This window comes from Bacillus rossius, chromosome 1 (assembly GCF_032445375.1).
Source record: "Bacillus rossius redtenbacheri isolate Brsri chromosome 1, Brsri_v3, whole genome shotgun sequence".
In the NCBI taxonomy this organism is placed as follows: Eukaryota; Metazoa; Arthropoda; class Insecta; order Phasmatodea; family Bacillidae; genus Bacillus; species Bacillus rossius.
In genome coordinates, this window is record NC_086330.1 from 212,326,633 (window position 1) to 212,351,297 (window position 24,665).

At 41.6% G+C, this 24,665-nt stretch overlaps 1 protein-coding gene across 4 annotated transcripts in view; it reads left to right on the forward strand.

Annotated features, from left to right (window-relative positions):
* The window catches only part of LOC134527270 (THO complex subunit 1), a 259,110-nt gene that overhangs the window by 60,496 nt on the left and 173,949 nt on the right, over positions 1-24,665 (forward strand). For all 4 annotated transcript variants that reach the window (XM_063359798.1, XM_063359801.1, XM_063359800.1 and 1 more), the window contains one exon: positions 20,887-21,113. In XM_063359798.1, the coding sequence (XP_063215868.1) occupies positions 20,887-21,113 (227 nt within the window). The remainder of the gene's footprint in view (positions 1-20,886; positions 21,114-24,665) is intronic.

Genomic DNA, 24,665 nt, shown 5'->3' on the forward strand with positions numbered 1-24,665 from the left:
AACAGGATTTTGCATTGTTCATGCCTTCTGCGTCTCCATGGCAACGGGCATCGCGCGGCAGTGGCGTACCCACAAGGAGGGGCAAGTATAATGAGCGGCGCAAGCGTGATCTGCCTGTAGACTGCCGTATCGAAGTACGGGTACATCAGTTGTACGTTGCGTGCATGAGTCGGGAAACCATCGGTGCTATTCATTTTCTCTCCGGTACATTATACAGCATTGTAATAAATTTTCACTGATTTTTTTATTATTTACCATTACTGTAAATGGGTGATGTGGCTTAATTTTTTTCCATTAGTATAGCCGTGCGAAGCCGGGTCGGGCAGCTAGTATACTATATAAAAATGTCTAAATTTAATAACACTTCAAAATGTTTTACAACAGAACAGTCATTACTTCATATCGAATCACTACTTTCAGAATAATCATACACTGTAGTATATTATTTAAAATTTCTAACATAAATACTGCATTTTAAAGGATTATGCTACTCAATAATATTGATTTACAAACAATTAAATAGTTCAGAAGTAATCACAATAAATCTGTTTTCCGTGCCTTTTTCAAAGAAAAATCGTTAAATACATTGTCGTAGTTCAATGACCGAGCGAGATCAGGCTCTAAGGCAAGCAAGGTGAGCCCACTAATCCTTTCCTGAGACATGGTTGAGCGATGTACATTTTTTATTTCCTTCATTTTGCTGAAGGACCTTTCGGCTTCGGCAACTGTCACGGGAATTGTGCAGAACACTCGAACAGCGATACACTCGTTTGGAAATAAACTATCCACTTTTAATATCCGTAGTGTGTTTAAAAGCTGGATTGGTTTCAACTGGTTTGGACCAATATTAGAAACATTAATTGATTTGAGATGTTTCATTTCATCAGATATCTCAATATTTATGTCCTCGGAATATTTTTCACACAGCTTCATGCACATATGTTCAATGTCTTGGTCATCCATATCCAGGTAGTTCCACAAACATTTAAACATACAGCTAACTTCTCTGGCTACAGTGAATCGTACAGTCAGTCCACTAACAACTGAGTCAATAAGTTTGTAAAAAACACATTCACTCTGAATTCCTGTTCTTCAAGTGTCTCGTTCTCGTTTCTGAAGTCAATTTCTACGAGTATTTATAACCAAACTGTAGCCATTAAAATACATTTGAAGGACTTGAGATATTGTGAAATCCCCATAATTTCCGTTTTACATTCAGCTGATAGATTCATTTCTTCGCATTTATTTAGTGCACGCTTGATAAGGGGCAAATGTTTAGCAAATGGTTTGACACTATCTACTCGAGCAGACCATCTTGTTCTAGAAAGGCTATGCAAGAAACAACCAATTTCTTTCTGCAATACCTCCCATCGCTGTGGGCTACGAGAAAATAAATTATAAACTTTTTGGACCATTCCGAAAAACGTGATAACATCTTGACAACACTCAACAGCATTCAAGCCACCCAAATTTAGGCTACGTGCACCACAGTTTGAAAATATCGCAAGCTTATTCAGTTCACAAATGATAGCTTCTGCACCATTGTATATGCCAGACATGTTGGCGCCGTTGTCATAGCCTTGTCCCCTGCAGTCAGCCAAAGGAATTTTATGTTTTTCCAGCTCACCAATGATCATATTTGCAATGTCTCGTTCTGTTTTTTTATTGCACGACACAAAACTCAAAAATCTCTCCACTATCATAAATGATGAATCACAATCTAACACATATCTTAAAACGAAAGTTGTCTGCTCAGTATGTGCTGCATCTGGCGTCGCATCTACTAGCAACTCAAAATATTTCGATTTTTCTCTCTCTTAAAATATGGCTTGAAGAACCCTGGCACTACAAGCATAAATAAATTCATTTTGTGAGTAAGGAGAAAGATAGTGAGCTTGTAGCCTTTTTCCGTCTCTTTGAGCATTCTGTACTTTAGTAATGTGCTCTCTTAGCAGTGGGTCGTACTGAGCTAATAACTCAATAACTCCTAAAAAGTTTCCATTATTGGAATCTCCAATTTTGTTAGAAGTGCCCCTAAATGCAAGGCCTCTCTCACCAAGAAACAAAACTACGGACATTACCCTATGAAATAGATCCCTCCAATATTTTACTTTCAAACCAATTTCAGTATTCAATTGAGCTAGTATGTCAGTTCCTTTGTGGAGTCAGCATTCAAGTTCTCTCCGTTTAATATAGAATTGCTTATGGCGAGCACTCACTTCATGAGACTGCAATTTATCATACAGCTTGCGCCATGAATACTCTTGTTTCCACCCTTCGTCACTACACAAACGGATTTCCGAGATTCGGGGACATCAGAGCTGCAACTAAATAATTTTCAAGGAAAACAAAACAGTGACTTGTTTGTTTCACTCCACACAAGCCAATCTCGGAAAACTTTTTATTCTTTACTTCAGAAGGGCTACTCTAAATGGCATAGACCCCAAGTGTAGGGGTGTACGGGACCAAGCAAACCTATTGTGCTCGTACCTGGAGTTCCCATTTCTGCTACTACGCAAGTATTTTGGTGTGAACTTAATGTTACAAGTACTGCTCGGTTAGGTTATTGGTTATCGACTGTAGTTTAAGGAACACACAAAACATATATATATATTTTTACAAGATGTTTTAATAGCAGGGGGAAAATGTTTTTCCAGCCATTTATTTTCCACTTCCCAGCCGGGCGCCCGGGCCCCTAAGGCTACCGGGCCCCTGGGCATTTGCCCCTTTTGCCCCCCCTTCTCGGCGGCCCTGGCTACAGCTGTTTCTAGTGTTAATAAAGTTATTTGAATAATTTTTTCAAATTTTAACTGTCAACTTTCTTAATTTTTCCAGAATCCAATTTAAAAATGAAAACATGAACTCCTGTTTTTTTTTAATGTATGTTAATGATCTTGGTACTTTGTTCTCAAAAATAAATCTGTAATAAATGTACATTTTAATTTTTTTTATATTTTATTTAAGAGTGACCGGATAAAACTGCTTTGGTTGTTTTTTATGTATGGTAATAAAATTGTTTAAATGTTTATATAAATAAAACTTTTTTTTACTTTTTACAGTTTACTTCAAATTAAAATTAGGCATACAATGAAATTGAAAAAAAAAAGGGGGGGGGGGGGGGTGATAGGTGTTTGTCAACCTCCAGAAAGGGGAGATGAACCACAAAAGGTTGGGAACCACTGGTCTACACCATAAATTTAATTAATGCACTCAAGATCTCTGTCCACAACAATTAGTCTTTGTCTGGTCATTTAAACATTAACACTTTCCACTGGAGATTGGTTCGACAGTGGCTTGCTCTTCAGTCCACCTCTAACCACTTTCTTTGCACACTCGCCCACACTGCACCACAGTACTGACCCTAACTATTGTTCATCACACCCGACTGGCTCGCTAAGCTTTCACTTACTGATATCACTTCCTGATAGGACCAGTTCGCTCAGAAAGGGTCACTTGCCCTCTTCATCTCTGGCTGTTCGCTCGGAACTCTCGCGGACTGCAGGCATCGCTTCATTTAAACTCTTGGAAGACTTTCTGGAACCAATTGGGGGGTTGGTAGATTCGTGTCACCTTGGGCCGTCTAGAAAGACCGTGTTAATTCACGCCACTCCGCGCGGCACCCCGGGAAACCTGCAGAATCCCCAGGACATTAAAAGGATCGTTGACAATGGCCTGAGGTGAGACTGTGCATGGGGAGCGGAAGGGAGGGGGGAGCGAAGACCCTTGTAATCCGGCCAGGCACTCTTGGCATACCTTACATCAGTGGACAGCGTGTGAGGTCAGTGGCCGTTAGGGGCTGCTAACCAGCTGCGAACCTGGCGGCTATTGCAGTCCTGTCTGCTTTCGTAACACTGCCCCATCCTTATACCTGTTCATCCCGAACAGGTAACGCATCACTTCCAGCATATTCCTTCGATCTGTCCAAATGTACCACTTTCATCTGTCCCCTCTTTTCAGTCTGGATGCAATAGATCACATCATTTAGCCGCTTTAAGACTTCATATAGGCCTTCCTATGCTGCTAGAAGCTTAGGGCACCTTCCCTTCCTTCGTTGCGGGTTGTACAGACACACCAAATCGCCTTCCTGAAATCTGGTTGAGTTAGCCTCAAGGTCGTACCTCGTCTTCATTTGATTCGTCGTTAATCAAAGATTTTTGCGGGCTTCTTCATGTATAAGCACCATTCGCTCCTCTAGACGATTCACATGATCAGAGGTGCTGGTCGGCTCCTTGTAAGGATGACCAAACTTGACATCACAGGGCAGCCTCAACTATCCCAAGAAAATACTTGCAGGGGTCTGCCCAGTAGAGTCATGGATGGCAGACCTATATGCCATTAGTAATAACTGGATGTGTTGATCCCAATCCTGTTGATGCTCAGCCAAAAACTTGGCAAGGTGTTCTTCAAGAGTTCTGTTGAACCTCTTCACCATGCATTCCGATTGAGGATGTAGGGCTGTAGTCCTGGTTTTATTTATTCCACCGTACTAGCGGAATGTCTTTCACCTTTTTTTTAATAGAACATAACAGTTTCTTTAGTGTAGCAGATCACGTTGGAAATTTGTTCCTGAAAATTTTCCTGACTTCAGACGGAGAAAAAAAGTATAGTTGCAGATGCATGAAAACAGCTACTATCTTCCAAGAAATGGCATGGGTAACCTATAAATGACAACTTCTCAGAAACCAGAAGGAATTTAGAAACGCTGTTTCTAGCATAAATACTTACACAGTGGCGTAGCGTGGGTGGGGCGGAGGGGGCGGCCCGCCCCGGGCGGCAGCCCGCGGGGGCGGGTCGCCGGTGAAGCGGGTTGAGATCTGATCTATGATTCATTCATTACATGTGTCAGACACACTATAATGTTCCATTTTTATCTAAAATTTTGCGCACCAACTATTTTTTAATATTTATTTAAAAGAAAAACTGCGAAATCACTGACAGAGCTCTTTATAACGTTTGTTTGTTTACATACGAACGGCAACATCGCATCACGCCGCGCCGCCCGGCGCGCGCGAGCCGAGTTGAGCGGTACTCCTTATTATGTTAATTACTCATACAAAATCTTTTGTTTCACGCGTCGGCCCGTGTCGATGCCTCTCTTTCGCACTCATTGAATTTAGTACTACGCATTGTACTGTAAAGTTTGACCTTAACCCAGGGAAAACCAACAACTTCCGCAAACCGGGACACAGTAAAACTCCTATATTGCCCCGTACCGCGAGCGCAGGTAAACCCAAAAAAATATTAAAACCCAAACTAATAGCACGCTTAAAAAATACTAATAAGGTTGCGAACAGTGAGAGGAGGCAGCAAGTTAAAAAGACGCAAAATTTATATGACAACATTTAATATATATATATATATATATATATATATATATATAATAAAATCGTTTCATCACAAATCGGCGCATCCATCATAAAATGCATACCCTATTACTACTTATAAAAAAATAGCTATATAATAATAAAAAGGCATTAAAAATATATAAGAACATATTAATACAAATACAAATATAGATACGCACCGGGCGTATCACCGCTGTAAATACCAATTAACATAGGCGAAATCTAGCAAAAAATTGACACACCTTAACATGCAAATAAATATACCAAAAATTTAGCAAATTACAAATTATGGGTTTACAAGCCCTTCTCAGTTAAGTCATTTTCTAACGGTCGATGCCTTTTTTCTTCTAGGTCTGGCAGGGATTGGGTGAAACACGCTGAACGTAAAACCCCAGTTTCAGTTTTATTAGTCCGTTAATTTAAATCCCAAAAATCCACAAATTATAGTTTCGCACCAGGGGTCAAAGGGGTCAACGGGGCAGTGGCACGGCTGGCACTTACTTGCTTTTTGACGTCGTGATGTCTGGTCACCAAATACACTCGTTTGCTCACGAGTGTTTTTAATGGCAAACCCTTGCCATTATACGTTACCGTAGCTGCAGGTAATTGTACGGATATGACGAATTCTTCGCCATACCGTCTTGGAGTTTATTTCGGCGCACATAATTCATCCTTGGAAAATCCTCGCGATATTCACACATGCCTCGCCAACCACTCGCGTTCATCGTACCAAAGCGTTCTAAATTATATAAATAAACCCCGTTCATATTCAAAAAGGAACACACGTATACAGTTATTTCGATGTGGAACCATCACCATGGCCAACCCGCGTTTTACTTCACGTGCGCGCCCGCCTGGGCCTACCAGGCGACTCCGCTCGCCCGTCTCATCTGACGTCACACAATCAGCTGTTCTGCTCGCGCGCCGTCTAGCGCAGCGATTACCAACATATTCGGTAGTGTCCTCGAACTTTCCAGACCAATTTAATAACTTAAAATCTTAAACTTTAAAATAATAAGACTAAACAAGAATTACAAATTTCTTTTTTAAAACAACATATAACAAACTTAAATCCAAAATTTCTCGTATTACCAGGGCATCCGAAAGATTAATAAAATACGTTAACCATTTCTGCCAACATAAACATTATCAAAGGTAGCAGCTGTAGCACACATGCTACAGTACTGATCTTTGTTTGTTTTAGTGCATCGTGAAGTACCGTTACGCAATCACGCTTTACTCGTATGTTTGTTTCGCGAGGGTTTCGGATACGGAACGAAAGTCATTTTGATTGTGTTTCGATCTTTTAAATACTGTTGAATCTTCTAAAACTAAACATTTAGAACTTTACCCAATCTTTGAACTAGGTTTTGAAAATGAAAACAGTCAAAGAAAGCGGTGCGAAATTCCGCAAAAAAAAAAAAAAAGCTAAGAAAGAAGCAGATGCGAAGTCTCAAGGTGCATTACTGAAATATTTTAGTTCCAGTTCTGGTTCGAAAGCCACGTTAACGTCTTCGGTGGCATCCTGCAGCAGCGGAAGTGATTCCAGTGTAAGTAGGTATATGATTCCTCCATCTAGAATCATGCATGGCCTAGAATTACCCCAGTTATTTATTATTATTATTTATTTATTGTTTACAAAAGTTACAAAAATTTCTTACATTAGTCTCGCAAAACCTATTCACCTAGGTTTGTCTGCGAGTACGGAGTCACACTCGTTCATTAAATCTTATTCACTTAAAATTGCTCTAATAGCTGTTTGAACATTGATTATTGTTTAAAAAGTATGGAGTATATTAACATAAATTACATTGAGTTAAGGTACATCTTTTTAAGTTTACGACTGAATTTTGTCCTGCTACTTGAATTTAAAACTTCAATAGGAGATGTTTTATAAATCTAGTAGTAGTCTAGGAATATATATATATATATTTTGTTTTTGGATAACTTGATTATTTATGGTACCTGTCATACAAAGAAAACATAATTTTTCATTTAGCTCAAAAATGGCACCAACGATTTTTCTCAAATTTCTCGTCATTTTATTTTTTAAATACATCTATAACATGGCTTACTCAGTCAGTTTTTACCGGGAAACTCTAAAAAAGGTTGCTGCCATACAAAATCAATTTTGTTTGTAAATTTTCCTATAAGCCCGGCAAACCGCGCCGTCACCAAAACCACTTTTGTTTTGTGATAGATAAAATACTTATTTGAAATTCGAACGTGTCCTCCGGCCAATATTCATGGGAATACATAACTTATTTTACAGGTACAAGAAGAAGACGTACCTGCCGTCGCAGTTGGAAGTAGTTCTGGTCCCACCACAGAGCAGGGTCAAGACCAAGTCGACTCATCAAAAGTACCTCAAGCATCTAGTCATAAGCCTGCAGAAAAAGTGAATGTTGCCAAAGAAGACATAATTGAAATCGTGCCTTCTGCTCCTGCCGAAATCAAAGATGTGAATCTCGACGATGTAGGTTGCTGGCCTTCTCCTATGACCGACGAAGTAAGAACGCTTCTAGTACGTCGCGGATCTGACTCAGTACAGCACATTGATTCCAAATTTGCCGATGTTGTTCGCTCAGGGACTTCAACGAAAGGCGGTACCCGAAAACTAACCAAAGAGTGGTTCTACAAACCATTATCTAACGGTGAAAAGGTTCTCCGAACATGGATGGTGTACTCGCCTTTGAAGCAATTCTTGTATTGTTTTTCTTGCAAGCTGTTTGGCAATTCCGGCTCTAACTTCGCATCTGAAGAAGGATTCAACAAATGGTGGAAGCTAAATCCAAGAATAGGAGACCATGAAAATAGCCTGGGCCATGAACAGAGCTTCTTGAAATGGAAGGAGTTGGAAGTTCACCTGAACTGTAAAGCAACCATCGATCAGAAACAACAAGAAGTTTTCGAAAGTGAGGAGAAGAAGTGGAGGGATGTACTGTACAGGTTGCTGAATATTATCCATTTCTTAGCCAAACAGAATCTGGCCTTCAGAGGACATCGAGAAGACATTCGAGGAGATGATAGTGGCAATCGCGGGAACTTTCTGGAGTTAGTGCACCTCCTAGCTAAATACGAACCTCTTCTAATGGAACACCTGACAAAGATAAAGCTGGGAGCAAGACTCTCAGTTTCGTATCTATCTCCAGAAACCCAGAATGAATTTATAAACTTACTGGGACAGCAAGTTCGATCCACCATCATCCGTCGTATTCAAGAAGCTAAATATTATTATGTAATCTTCGACAGTACACCAGACATCTCCCACAATGACCAAATGAGCCAAGTTCTGCGATACATACATATCGAAGGAGAAAAAGTCGCCGTGGTAGAATCTTTCATTGACTTCTTCGAACCAAAAGGAAAAAATGCAGAAGATCTCAGCAACGATATAATCGCGAAGATAACATCAGACGGACTGGACATACAGAATCTGAGAGGACAGGCTTATGACAGTGCTGACACAATTTCAGGGATCCACAATGGAGTTCAAGCCCGGATTAAAGCACTGAATCCGAAAGCTATATTCGTTGCATGCACAAACCACTCACTAAAATTGGCTGGGGTACACGCTGCTTCTGAATCAGTGGATTCCGTGACTTTTTTGGACCTCTGGAGAAGCTGTTTGCCTTCTGTTCCGCATCAACTGTTTGATGGAACGCTTTGGTTGCCGTCACAGGTCAAGCAGTAAAACGAGTCACTGAAACGCGCTGGAGCGCTAGACATGTAGCTGTCAAGATGCTTAAAAATAAGTTTGAGGTAGTTCTTGAGGTACTGTAACAATTAACAGATTCATCTCAAACTTCCGAAACAAGATCGGGAGCCATTCTTCTCCTGACAGCCATGCAGTAATTTAACTTCCTAACTTTTCTTGGCTTTTGGGCTGCAGTGCTACCTGAAGTAGATGACGCACAGATTTACCTGCAGCAACGAGGACTAAGTGTGGATAAGTGTGCTCAGAAACTCTGCGCTTTGAAAACCCTCTTAGTGGAAAGTAGAGACCGTTTCGTGCAAGAAGCAATTGACTTTGCTAAGACTCTCTGCGAAAAACTCGGAATCGAACTCAAAACGAGAAGAATTCGCAGGAAAAAACGCATGCATGGCGATGAATCTTCTGAAGATGCAGCTTTGTCTCACGAACAGGAAATCCGTCGAGAGATTATCGCATCATTCGACAAGATCATTCAAGAAATGACGACTCGATTCCAGCAAAATCAAGAAATATCGGACAAGTAGCCAGCGAAACTTTTGGGCAGCAAGTTCAAGTGTGATCTTTCCCATGTATTAGAAGACATCGACAAGGACGAGTTTCAGATGGAGCGGAAGCGTCTTCAGCAGTTTGTTGTTGTTGCCTGTTCTGAATCAGAGGAAGATATAAGTGGTAAAGGACCACTGGAGCTCCTCCAGTTCATTCAAAAACTGAATCTCGGAATTTCGGTTCCAAATATAGTCATCTTGATTCGTATATATTTGACTTTGGCGATTAGTGTTGCAAGTTGTGAGAGAAGTTTTTCGAAGTTTAAGCTAATAAAAAATTACCTCAGGTCTTCTATGAGCTCCGTTAGACTATCAAACTTGGCTATATTGTCGATTGAACAAGAATTGGCTGCTAATATTGATTTTGACAAAGTTATTTCTGACTTCGCTGCTCATAAGGCCCGTAGAATCCGCTTGTAAAACCGCTCATCCTATTTTAACTTCAATAAAAGGTATCTCATTGCATGTGAAATTTAATTTTAATTAAGCACCTATAGAATGGGGGCGGCAAAATGGGTCTCCTGCCCCAGGCGCCGAGATGGCACGCTACGCCACTGTACTTACAGGAACATTTTTATGTTCTAAAGAAGTATTTTCGGAATTTTATTAATTTATTTAAGGAAAAACTATGATGTAATAATATTACCGTATATTTAAACAATATAGACTCCACATTATTTTTTTTTTTGAACTTGTGTATGTTCATGTGACTTTTCTTAAAAAAATTATTAATTGTAATCAAAAGCAATTGATCATATCTGTTGGTAAGTTCACCTATATTTTAAAAATTAGGCTCTCGTTTTGTTCAGTTTTTTCATGTACTTTAATTAGTTCTTTTAGGTATTAACTATTAAGCAGATTTTATCCATTCAATTATTTATTTGTTTATGATGTTGCTTTACTTATGGTGCATGTTTTACTAACATTGATTGCATCATAGCATATGATTTACACAAAAATTTAGTGTTTTTTAAAAGCTTATTAATGATGTTCTTGTCAAGTGGCAGATAGAGCGATTGAGACAGCACCTGCTTACTCACTGCTTGCCCTGTACTCTCCTTGTCTCACTCCTCTCATTTCTCGCTGACTCATCAGACCTTCTTCGTGTGCAGCGATACTCGCTACTAGCTTGTGCACTCCTTTGGTGATGACAACAGCATCGGACAGTGGCGAATTCTTGTAAACGCAGAAGGCTCCATAAGCGTAGCGCAACGAGACCTGGATGGCCGGACTAGGAGAGTCTCACTCGGAGTCTCGCTTACAACTCAATTTACTTCTGGTGGAGCCCTCTCCCTGGGGTGAAGTCACAACTGCCTTCCTTTTTGTGCAGTAAGTGTAGTGACCGACTGGGCAGTGGCTCACTTTCACTAGGTGCCGGTCATACTAGACGAGTTTACAGACCTCTACCATTTGTTGCTATGGTGCGGGCTACATTGTAGCAACTAGGAGTTGCTGTAATGGGTGTCCACACCATTACATTTTACTGTAAAATATTCATCTATTACAAATATTATGTTACCAAATTTTAATGATTTTTGTAACTATTAATATAATAGTATTATATAAAAAATAAGTATAACTTGTAACATTTGTATGCAAGAACAATAACCCTTTTTATTTTTAATGCATTCTTAGTAAAGTTAATATTATTCCTGCATATTAGACTGCTTGAAATGTTTTTGATACAATACATAATACATGTTCGCAATCATATTCAGTGAAAGCATACATGCTTAAAAGAAATGAAATCTGCTGTAAAGAATATGAGTGGCTATTGATTGTCATAAACCCTGTGTTCATCACGTCCTAGTATTGTCTTCAAAGTGTTAATATTTTTAACATCTTGAATCCTGTCTTTCAACCTCTGGCATGGCTCAATAGGTGTGTGTACAAGCACCAAGCAGGTACTCAAGTGGTTTGGGTGCAATATACTCTTGAAGCCCATCATTAGCCTTTCTGCGTATTATCTGTGCCACTTAAGTCCTTATCGTCACCTGTACCTACCTTCTGTACTAATTCCCTTCCCCTTTTCATCATTAACATATTTCTTACACTTTCCATATGAGGTGTACCCAACCAGAAGCCAACTGAGCTAGATATGGATAGCCTTAACATCTGTACAATCTTTGCAACAAATAGCACCTCTAGTGTCTCTTATTTGGTTGATAATGAGTAGTGTGTAATGTGTAGAGTCCCGTAAAAATGGTTTTATTTTTCCCTAAATTTCGTTTTGAAAAAATCAAATTTCGGTTTTATTTCGCTGTTTTGGTTTTTCATGTTTACTTTAACTTTTGAGAATGGTTTTATGACCTACAAGTTTTGCTTGGCTAAATAATAGTGGCACGGCGTATACTCGTATACTGCACTCTAAAGTCAACACTATTGGCAAATAAAAATTGTAGGCTTGAAACAGCTCGGCACGGCCCGGTGCCGCCTAGCGCGCTGCCTCGGCACGGCCCGGTGTCGCCTAGGGCGCTGCCTCGGCACGGCATGTCTCAACTTAGTATTCTTTTAATATTTCTTGCTGCTGTTCTTTGTCCCGTTGACGCCGTATTCACTTGCTCTGCGGTCGTATTGCATTTGCTGAGAAGTGTAGTTACGGCAGTTAAAGGTCACTGATTTTGCTTATCAATCGGCGTAGTGCCATGTGTTCATGTTTACGAGTAGTAGAGGTGTAAAAGTAACGAAAAAAAGTGTACCCGTATGTATTCGTTACTATAACAATTAGTACTCGTTACTATCGTGTCGCTACGTTACTCGTTACTTCTGATACCGCATAACATGCAATGTTATGTTGCAGCAACGAATCGAGTAGTATTGCGTACGCGTACAGTATGACATCACGTAAATAATAATAAATAGAATATAAACAATTAACAATATTTGATAATTAACAGTTTTTGTTAACCAAGAAACAATTAAATCTCATTAGAGCGGTTTTATTATATTATCTCTTTTAAGATAAAAACAACAAAAAACGTGAAAATACGCGATAATAAATAACAAAAAACATACATATTTCTAATTTGTAAAAAATACTTTCTTATAAACAGTAAAAAACTTGGACGACAAATTTCCATATTATACTTAATAAACAAACATCGTTCTTTGTAACGTAAATTCATCGAATATGCGCGCGCATGCGTAAAACATACGAAAAATGCGAGTAACGAAATCCAGCCGTGTGTAACGTTTCGTTACTCCATACTAGATGGCGCACCCGTTACTCAGTCAGTACCGAATACATACGGTTTGCTACACCTACAGCTCTAACGAGTAGGTTGCCAAGCCAGTCAAACGTAGTTGAAAGCATGAGGTTGTTAACTGTTCAACATGAAAGGAAGAATTAAAATTTTATATTTCTCTACAAGATTAATGTGTAAATACAGCGGGTTGAAAATCATGGCAGCTATATTGTGTTGAAAACATCGCCGGTATTTTTTATTAACTTTGTGTTGATGCTCAGGTACATTTTTCTCTTTTTAATTAGTTTATGATTGCAATTACTGCTTTCGTTTCAAATTGTAATGATTACGTGACGGTAATACTGTAAATCATTATTTACTTTCATTACTACAAAGTAGTGATGGGCAGAACGGATCTTTTGACCGAATCGGTTCTTTTGGATCAGTACCGTGAGATGATTCGTTCAGAACGATTCGTTCATCTCGGTCAATTCGTTCTTTTCTGTGTATGGGATCTGGCTCTTTTATCAGGTGTCGTAACTCGTTCATCCTTTAGAGTATTACGTACGTGTTTTTGTATTTGAATTTGAACATTGCTTTCCGTAGCCAGTGAATCACAGTTGCGTATATGAAACAAGATTATTTATATTTTATTACTTTTTAAGTTACAAATTTTAATATATATGCTATTTACACTCTAGTGACAGTAAAGTGTTTACATGTAGACCAACACATTTAGAGAAAAAAGACAAAAATTTAATACTACTGCAATTCAGTATGAAGAGAAACAAATGAAGTACATTAATTAACCCAAAAATGGTAAGTGTGAACATTTGTAGTTACTTTCCCTGTTATTTTTTAATTCATACGGTTTTTTTTTTGTTTTTTTGTTTTTTTTTTAGTTTTTTATTTCCAAATTTGTGTATGTGAATGTGAAAAAGCAATTTTAAACCACTACTTAACAGTTGACATTTTCAGGTATAGATACTTTTCATGTTACCCTATTTTATTTGATCAGTTATCGTTTGCTCTTGTGAACATGCGCACGCTGTGATTACTAATTCTTCAGACTCCTGACGTCATGAATCTTACGAACGAATCAGACCGGGCGCGTGACCGGTTCTCTCATCTCGTTCTCTCGTTCTCTCAAATTTTTTTTTTTTCCTAACCTAACTAAAACTAAGTGTATTTTGTTTGGGAGGGTCTGGGTTAGGGAAGACTCTAGGTGCGTCCCAGGCCGAAGCCTTTACGCCTATTCATGCTGGGTTTAAGCCATGCAGACAAGGGAGCGTGCATCGTGTGCTTGTTCGGGGATTGGCCAGCCATGGCTGCAATTGGCGCCATGACTAACTCCCCTTCTTAAATACTAGACTATAACTAGATAAGTTGGGCCCAGGTAAAACCTGCATAGACACAGGGAAAACCCTGGGCACTTTCATGCGGGATGCAAAATTTCATGCATTAATTACAAGCAGGTTGGTTACAGGAACAGAAGGATGGTTCAGGAAGAAGAGTTGGTCAGAGTAGAAAGAGTCTACCATGCGGGGGTTGGGCGCTTGGACGGTTGTGTCCGCTTGTGGTGTTTAGGGGCACTGGTTTTTTGGGGGCGACTTAGTCGTTTCCCCCCAGCTGCCAGCCAGCTGAAGTTAATACTATTTTGTTTCCTAATTCTAAATGACATGTGTTGTAGCGCATGTGTGAGCATTAGATGTTTTTATTACGTTAATTACCCGCGAGCTGAGACAAGGGCCTTACTCCGGAGAAACTATAGCTTCAGGTCGCCTGTCAATGGCTGTCAATGGCTGTCGGCACTTAGAGAAATTAGTTTGTCCGTCATTGCTTAGCCCATTATCACAGCATCTACGCATCGATAGCTACGAATAATTAATTTAAATAGTGTGCCCGCAAGTTGATGTGTCGGGACAAACTCTGGAGAGGACATAGCTTCAGATCGCCTGTCGCCAGCAAAAGGCAGTCGGTCGGTTAGAGAAATTGCCCACTCCTTCATTGCGAATCCCTAGCAGCAACTTCCTACGCTTATTTTCTACGGGTTTGTGTACTCTTAAAAATTAGTTGTGATGTGTGTGATAGCTGCCAGCATACTTGTGTGAAGTGCACTAGTGTTTTTGTGTAATTTGAAGGCGCGACCTGCCCTCGCTATGCTAAAGCATAGGGCAGAATTTTCTCGCCGGTCCGCAACCGTTTGGTCGGGGTACCGCTTTTTCGGGTAAGCTGCGTCGAGCGTGGCCGGGTGGCCGCGTATGCGCGCTGTGATTGGCCGCAGGGTCCGGCCAATGACAGGTCACTATGGTGGTCGGTGCGCGAGTACCATTTTCGGTCGCTTAAACTTAATTATTTCATCCGGGTCGTATTGTCCGAGGGATGAAACAAGTGGGTTTTGATTTGTCGCACATTTATCGTAAAATGTTTGTGTAGTTCGAATGTAGAAATCGTGTAATGTCTCCATGTCCGTTTCCCGATGGAGTGCCTCTACTGGGCAGTATCTGGGGGCGTCTGTGGCGATACGAATGCATCTATTTTGTATTCGCTGCAGTTTTAGTAGATGTGTTTTGGCTGCTGTGGCCCACACAGGGGCTGCATATGTAATTATGGGTCGAATGAGGGCGGTATACAGGGCCAAGCCATTGTACACAGTGCCTCCCAGGCGCCTACTCATTACTGGGTAGAGTGAGCTCATTCTCCCATATGCTTGGCCGCGCTTGGTGTCTATATGGTTTCGCCATAGAAGTTTGCGGTCCATGATGACTCCTAAGTATTTAGCTGCGTCCTTGTGCGGTATATTTTCGCCAAACAAGGTTAGCTGTGGCCTGTTATTTGGTTGCGGTAGATTTTTTCGTGTAAATACTACTACTTCAGATTTTGTGGTATTTATTTTAGTGCGCCATTTTGTGCACCAATGTTGCATTGTATCTAGCGCGGTTTGCAGTCTAGTCGTAGCTAGGCGCAGGTTATGTGATCTGCTGTACAGAACCGTGTCGTCTGCATAGCAGCCTAGCTTCACTAGGCGGTGCTCTGGCTTGGGTATGTCGCTTACATACACATTAAATAATACTGGCCCTAAAATGCTGCCTTGTGGTACACCAGCATTTATGTGTTTAAGTGTGGATTTAGTGCCTTCCGTGGTGACTCTAAATGTTCGATTGGCCAGGTATGATGCTATTAATTTTACGTAGCAGTCAGGGAAGCCTGTTTCATACAATTTGTATATTAGGCCTGCGTGGAAGACTCTATCGAATGCTTTTTCAACATCTAGAAATGTAGCAATTACATAGTCTTCGACATTGAATGCGCTAGTTATTTCCTCTGTGAGGCGAAATAGTGGCTGTATTGTGGAATGCGCTGCGCGAAAACCAAACTGCTCGTTGGGCAGAATGTTATGTTCTCTTATGTGTATATTTAACCTGTGTAAAATTATACGTTCGGCTACTTTTGACAGTGTGCTTAACAAGCTTATTGGTCTGTAATTTTGCGGGAGGGTTTTATCTTTCCCAGGTTTATGAAAGACAATTACATTCGCCTCTTTCCATTGTTCGGGAAAGTGTTGCAATTTTAAAATCGCATTAATACACGCAGCTAAATATTCCAGTGTTTCATCTGGAAGTTGTTTTAAGATGATAGCCTGGATGCTATCGTTTCCGGGGGCTTTTCGAGGTTTCATGCATTTTATAACCCTTTTTATTTCTTGTGTGAAAGTGGGAGCCGGTTCGGCTATCACTGGCTGTTGTAGTTTAGTACGCAATTCCCTGTATATTTGCGCAGTGAATTGCCTGTCGCATGGCTGATTGTGTGGCTGGAATGCGGTTTCCAGTGTTTTTACAAAGGCTTCTGCCTTGTCCACGGGTTTGAAAGCTATTCCCGTGTCAGTTTGTAGGGGAGGAATTTTCTGTGATTTATTAAGTATGCGTTTCGTCATAGTCCAGGCGCTATTGTCCTGGATTTTGAGTTTAGAAATTTTATGTTCCCATGTGCGGGCGCGCCAGAGTTCTATTTCTTCCGATATTACTGTCTGTAATTCATTTATTCGGCGCTTGGTTTCGGCCTGTCTGTGTCTCGTGTACCGTCTACGTAGGCGGCTTTTTTGTGCTATTAATTGCGAGATGTATGCTGGCAGCTCGTCATGCTCTAACCTAATCTCCTTTTCTGGTATGCACGCGGTTATCCCGTCTTGTATTTTTGTTGTGAGGTCAGCTATCGCTGCCTCCAATTCATTGCCTGTTGTAATATTAAGCTCTGTAGCGTCAGGCAAGGCATGTATTAAATGATTTTGAAAGCCCCTCCAATCGGCGCGGTGATAGTCTTTAGTTTTGCGGGGCGTGTTGGTTTCTGTGTTCGCATTGTCGAATAGAATGTGAACTGGGAAGTGGTCTGAGGACATTTCATGCACCACTTCCAGCTCGAAACCTGTATTAAAACGCTTATTAATAACCATGTCCAGTATGTCAGGAAAAGAATTTATTTGGCCTGTGTCATGAGTAGGCTCTGAGGGAGCATGCACATGGTAATTCCTATTAAGTTGGTGCGTATAGAGCAGTCTACCGTTCGCTGTAGTGCGCCTGCAGTTCCACTCTATATGCTTAGCATTTATGTCCCCGATAGCCAGGAAACACGGCCCTACATTGTATAAAGCCTCCAGGTCTGCCACGGTAAGTGATCGGCCTGGTTTAGCATATATGGAAATTATTTTAACTTGTTGTCTATTAATGACCAGGTTAATGCCTACAGCTTCTAAGTTAGGAAACTGTGGGAGCTGGCATTCTGTATGTTTAATGCGCCTATGCACAGCTAGAGCTACGCCTCCGCGTCTGGCGCCGTTATCCCGATCGTGCCTATAGATGACATAATTTAATATAGTAAGTCGGTCTGCTTGTTGCAAAAATGTTTCATTGTTTGCCGCGATATCAATTTTAAAGTTATTCAGGTGATGAATAAATTCTGATATTTTATTTTTAATTCCACGTGCATTCCAGAAAAGGATTTTGTATAGACTATTATTAGTATTTCCGGCCGATTGCGTTTGGTACGGTCCGGAATTATTTGCTGCCATTGAGGCGAGCAGTCAGTAGCTTTACGAAGCCCATTGTGGCCTGTATTTTATCTGGCAGCTCCGTTTGCGGATTGCACCATATGGCCATGAGTTGGCACATTGGCATGATGGTCGCTGCCAGGTTGGGGTCTGACTTGAAGGTCTCGGATTGCTCCAATACCTGCAGGAAGTCCTCCAGCACTGGTTGTTTTGGTGTGGGCGCGGGGGTGGGCTGGGGTGCCGATGACGTCCCCGGGGCGGCATCAACTGCCATTGTGTCGGCAGGTGCAGGTGAGGCCTGCTGCGGCTGTGCAGGGGGGGCCTTCTGTGGCTCTCTGCGTGGTTGGGCCGGAGCCTGCGGTGCGGGAGGCGCAGGTGTGTCGCGCGGCTTGCGTGCAGCACTCTTGCCATTTTTGTGGCCGCTCGGGTGCTTTTTGAAGTGTGGCGCGGGCTGGCCCTGGAACTGTCTGCGAGGCCAGTAGTCGTTGGCACAGACTGGCCATTCTGTTTCTCGGTAGTTCGGATCCTGCGCAAGGGGCGCGAACCTGTTTGGTGCTGGCTGGGGGAAGTATTGCCCCAGTTGGGGGGGCGCAGGGGGGCCCCAGGGGCAGTGCCTGGGTGGCGCCGGTGGGCCCGAGTACTGGCGCGGGTTGCCAGGTTGCTGGCCTGAGGGGCCTTGTGGCTGGGGCGGTGTTTGTGCTGCCGCTGCAGCACGCCGATTTGCCCTCATGTCATATTTTGATTGCCGCTCTCGCTCGCGTCGTGTCTGTGGCGGAAGGTGACGGCGCGATTCAGCCTTGTAGACTGGGCAGCCCCGGTAGTTGGCTGCATGCTGCCCTTTGCAGTTCGCGCAGCGAACGTATTCGCGATGGCCCCCATGCGGGCAGTCGGGAGCGCGGTGCGGGCCGCTGCACCAGCGGCAGACTGGCTTGGAGTTGCAGCCCCTACCCACGTGCGTGAACCGCTGGCAGTTGCTACACTGACTCGGTCCTTCCGGGTGGCGGTAGCTCTCCACGCGTATGCTCATTCCCGCGAATTCCCTGATTGCAAGAATTTTATCACTGTCGCAAGCCTGAGGGACTTCGACTACTAGTTTATCACACTTCTGGCGCGTGTGCCTGTTTTCCAGGAACCAGAACGACTGCACGGGCAGCCGCATGTCCTGGAATGTTTCGGTCACGAATTCGGTCGGGGTCTCCCTGTGGACTCCCCGAAACACGAACTTGTTTGGAATCTCGTCCTTTTGCAGCAGGACAGAGAACTGGGCACCGATGGCCTTAAGGGCCCTAATCGCGGTTTGGTACTCGGGCACGCTCGCGGTCTGGATCTGGAGTTGGTCGCGGCCACGGTTGTATACCGTGAACTTGTCCTGAAGGGACCCCTTCAGGGCGCGGTAGATTGCCGGGTAGTTGTGGGTCGCATCCACAATCGCGTACAGTGGCTTTATTTGGCTCCTGCCTTGCTTGGTCGCTGCCTGTGCGGGCTGATCGGTCGCTGCCGCGGGCGCAGGGGGCTGAGGGCCCTCGTCCTGGCCGTCCATTGCGTCATGGTGTCGCTTAAGGCGCTTGTCCGGCACTGTTTGCCACTCGCCGTCGCCAGTGTCTCTCGGTACGGCCGCTGATGGTGTAGTGTCCATGGCGTCAGATGTCAGTGTCGGTGACAGCCTAACCACACTCGCCTCACCCGCTGACCGCTTCCCTGGGACTCAGTTAGCCAGGGTCGCGGCTAGGCCAAAGGGTGCTGCACCCTGGGTGTAAGCAGTGCTGCTGATTGCTGTTATGTCTGAGTCAACAGCACAACTGTTACCCCTGTGCGCTGAGAAGCGCACAGGTAGGCTTCTGCGGGCTGTGCGGCACTAAAAAGTGCAGACACAGCTTGTTGCTCTCTTCCACTCTTCACTCCACGCTGTGGCTTGAAGGTCTCGTAGAGCAGCTCCTCAGGACGTCCTCTCTGCTCGGCAGCCGGGCGACGAATCTCTCCTTTCCGCCCTCCTCGTTCTCTCTGCGTTTTCGTTCTTCCGAATCTTTCAAGGTACCGGCTCTCAAAGAGCCGGTTCTTTACATCGCGAACGAATCGCAAGATTTCCTTCTCTCAAAGATTCGTTCTTTTTGAACGAATCGTTAACGAACGACCCATCACTACTGCAAAGCGGCCATGTTGAAACTTAGAAAAATGGCGATGTGCCGTCAACGTCGTGTTTACTTGTTTTTCGCGATGTCTTGCATGGGTGGTCTAATTCATTATTATCAGTTTTATTTCTCGATGCTGTGCGATTTCGGTGTTTTGTCGCGAATTAAGGTAAATTGCGGTGTTATTTCGCGATATCGCGATTCGCGAAATTTCCGTGTCTCTAGTAATGTGTTACCTCATTGTATGTTTTATGTATTTATTTAGTGATGTTTTATGAGCTAAATACTAATGTAAAAATAATTTAAGAAGACAAATGTTGCTAAACAAATCAAATAGATTCTTTACAAGCATGTAGTGTACTAGATGATTGTTCGGTTAATCAATTACTCTTGATGCTACAAGATAATTGTTAGCATTGCATTGAACAAGAAATTTGGAAAGAAATTTCTCTGAGCAAAGAAATGTTCTATGAGAAGAGGGTGTTTATTCAAAATTCCTTGCTTCTAGAATTTACAATAACTCAACTCAAACCCACTTACTGTTTGAAATTTAGTAATTTACTATAGATTTTTGCTTGAATTGTTTTTTTCTGGCTAATACTGACACATTTACCCATGTGTGTATCGATAGAGCTGTGGATTGAGCTGGTTGGGGGGGGGGGGGGGGGGGGTAAAGAGGAGACGGATGCCCTCTTTCCAAATTGGAAAAATAAATAAAATGAGGGCAAGGTGTTGAGTTAAAGAAAATTTGTAACTAATCGTATTAAACTAGGGTTAAATTTTTTAAATACTGATTTTCTAGTTTATTATTGTATTTGTTTTATTGAATAGCCCATGGACCCTGCTCTCCCCATGGAAAATGGTTCGCTTGTGAACAGTATCACTAGCAGTGTGAGTGGTGAGCTCTTTGCTTGTGTGTACAGCATGCATCCAGTGTCTTGCTGGCCTTCAAGAGCTTCAAGCTGGAGCACTTGCAACTGAAGCACTCGCTGCCCGTGGCGGAGGTAGGCAAGCAGCACTACTTCGCCAAGTTCCTCACCAGCCAGAAGCTGCTGGAGCTGCAGCTCAGCGACGCCAACTTCCGGCGCTACGTACTGCTGCAGTTCCTCATTCTCTTCCAGTACCTGCACTCCCCCGTCAAGTTCAAGTCGTGAGTAGTCCTCTTTGCTGGTACCGAGGTGGTCGCGGACACTTTGCTAGTGGAAGAGCTGACTGACAATACTCCCATTCACTCCATCAATCTCTTACGATTCGGGTGTCGATCAATACAACTGTATGACTGCTCTTAGTGTCTAAGCCAATGTGGATCATTGAGGGTGGTTTAGCTGGTTAGAAAAATTTACAGCTGAAATATAATTTCAAAACTTAAACATGGGAAAGTATTGTATTTGAGATCATGTACAGTAGAACCTCCAACTAAGAACACTGACAACTGTTAACTAGGCGTACTCATAACATCCGTGTAATGATGAATTACACAATGCAACATGATTTTCTATGATTCTCTGATCAAAGGTGTTTCTAAAGTTTTTTTTTTTTTTTTTGCTGATTCCAGATCTGCAATCCATTTTTTCCTATCACGTACTTTTTTTTCTTTTTTTCAAATTGAGGTAACTTTTTTAGTATTTTATTTTCGTAACAGGGGATAGTTGGCAACACTTGTTACACCAAGCTGACTTTAGGACGGAAACAGTAATTCATTGTTTACATGCTGTAGTGTGAGGCTATATTAGAGAAATGAGTTCCTGTATGTGTTTAAATAACCCAAACATTCTGTTATATTTGTGTTAGTTATGTAACTGCTAAGTAAAGACAAGACAGTAATTTTGTGAGAAATGTCTTATTCTTACTTCGGCATAAAGCTTGGTAATCGATACAAAAACTGGGCACCGCACAAGGTATGACGTACATGTGTCGAGGGACTGAGACTGTGTAGGAAAAATGGTGCAAAAAAACATCAATGCCCTTTGCAATTCCAATGGTTTGGAAGGAGCCACAAAATCATATTAACGAAAGATATTTCTGTATGGTTAACCTTTAAGGTCACAATGCAAAAACTAATGACATACCATATCTGAACGTTCCTTTGGCCACACGACCAGTTATACATTGTGAATCTCTCTTCCTGTCGCAGTTCTACCTCCTGTTCTTGAAACTGTACAGGAAAGCAGTTCAGAAAATGAATAAAATAATGATGATGGTTACAAGTCCGAAGAAAATTCTGCGCAAAAATTGTTCACTCAAAATGAATTTAACGATTTAACTCGTGACTTAAATCCGACAAAGGATCTGCTTAATTGCATGGATCAAGATTGAAAGCAAAACGCCTTCTACTACCTGGAGTTTCATTCTCTTTGTATAGGACTCAAGAGAAGGAATTAATAAAATTCTTTAAAGAAGATGACTTTCTAGTTTATTGCTGTGATATTGAGGGTTTATTGAATTTTTTGACATCAATTAACATAATGGACATTTCTTTGGTTCATTACCCACTGCGCATTCAGTGCATCTCAGGGAAACACATGAAAAAGTAGAGTGTACAAGGGCACGCCAAAAAATTTAAATTTATAACCTTTCTTCAACTTTAAATAAAAAAACAAAATCTGTGACCCGAATACGAGCCTTAACCATTCCTTGTCTAAGAGTACTAAAATAAAAGCATGTTCCATCAATGCAGCAATAGAGAGAGATGATGTAGTAAGAGAAAAGGTGAAAGACAAACTGTTAGTAATTCTGTGTAATGAAACTATGGACTCAAGAAGAAGCTGTGTATTTGTTGTGCTATTTAAAGTAATTGATAGCAGTGACAAAATTGATACTGTTGTTGGTGATTTCCATACTCTGGAAACAGCCAAAAACTTCTCCAGGGCTATTTTGGATTCTCTAAAGAAGTACAATATTGACTTTGACTACGTGTTAGCGCTTGTTTCGGACTCGGCCAGATACATGGCAAAGTGTTTTGACACACTAAAAGACATCATGGCCGACCATGTGCTTATTGTGCAGTGCTGGGCTCACAAGCTCAATTTAGTTGTAAATGAGCTTGGAAAAAACCTCCCTGAGCTTCAGAAGGCTCTTGCCAAAGTAAAGTCAGCATTTTTAAACACACGCAAGAGAAAAAATTTGTTTAAGAAGTTTCTGGATGAAAAGTTCCCAGGTGAGGACATTCCCCTGTTTCCAATGCCAGTGTTGACAAGGTGGTCTTCCTGGTACGACTCCATTTCCTACCTCGCCGACAATCTTGAGGCCATTGTTAAATTTTTGACCAGTGATGAAATTTCCTGTATCAACAACACTGGAGTAGAGTACTTCTCTACTGCATCAAGGGATTATGTTAATTGTGTGAAAATCCAGGTAGTTTTTGTAAAAGAAGTGTGTGAGGCTACTGTACACCTTATCAAGAAACTGGAAGGGTCATCATATCCTTGCAGTCACACACTCAGTGGTGAAATCCGCAAAATAGAGCAGGTTTTGCAGCTTGCTACAAGTGGAAACTTTGGGCAGAAAGTAAATGAGCTCTTGATTGCTTGTGAAAAAACAGTCTTCTAAGGGAAAATCACATCTGCCTTGGTGACAGCAGCATCACATGCATCAACAAAACTCCTGTCATTAAAGGCAGGTGATCTTTCTCAGAAATTTTATCAAAATGTTGCTGTATTTGATCCCTCAGAAATTGTGCTCGAAAGCATCTCTCCCGAACTCGGCAAAAAGTTGAAAAAAACTGCAGTTCATTGTGCAAACAAAGTTGAGTGAAAACCAAACTGTTGACATTGTTTCACTCCTTATGGCGGTTTCAGTGAACCATCCTGACTTTGCTCGTGCTGCTTGGCAGTCTGTTTGGGTACCATGTGCTAACGTTGACTGTGAAATGTTTTTTTCTAACTACAACAACATTGTAAGTGATAAGCGTCATCGTTTGAAACAAGAAAATGTTGAAATGTTCACTGCAATTTATTTTTAAAGTTAAACTTTGCTGTTTCCTCAGACATAGACATTATGTTAAAGGTAAAATATTATTCGCCAAGTGTTTCAGTGAATTACATTATTTTTACAAGTACTTGCTAAGGGTTGTCTGTGTAGTTTTTAAACTTTTTTTTTAGTAATTATTTGCAATAACTGAAATGTTACTGAATTTGCTAGGTTTTCATATGCATTATATTCTTTCCTCAGTTTAAAAACACACTTCCCCATTTATTAATTCACTTAATATTGGAAGCATCAGAAGGTTAAAATTGTTTATACATCACGAGAAAACTATTGCGGAATCATTAAAACACTTAATATTAGGGATGGGATTTTCGAATCTTGGATTCGTCGAATATACCGAATCCTATGGATTCGAGGATTCGTAGGATCCGAGGTGGGATTCGTGGTAGGATTCGAGGTGGGTTTTTAAGAGTTTTAGGTAGTAATTGAAAATTGTAGTGCTGGGCAAAGTTCGAAAATTTAGAACCGAACCGAACCCTTACGTTCGGCTCGGTTCGAAACCTCATAAAATATATTCGAAAAACTGAACGTTCGTTTAAAAAAATTACGTTTTTCTAATTTTCTAACCCCCATTTGAGACCATTCACAAAACAGCACAACAAAATTCCATTACATGTAATAATCCTACTTTTATCGCATAATCGTCGCCGCAACAGTTTCAAGTGCAGACAAAAAAAATTATTAATTGTCGCATAACTCGCATAGAATTTTTTTC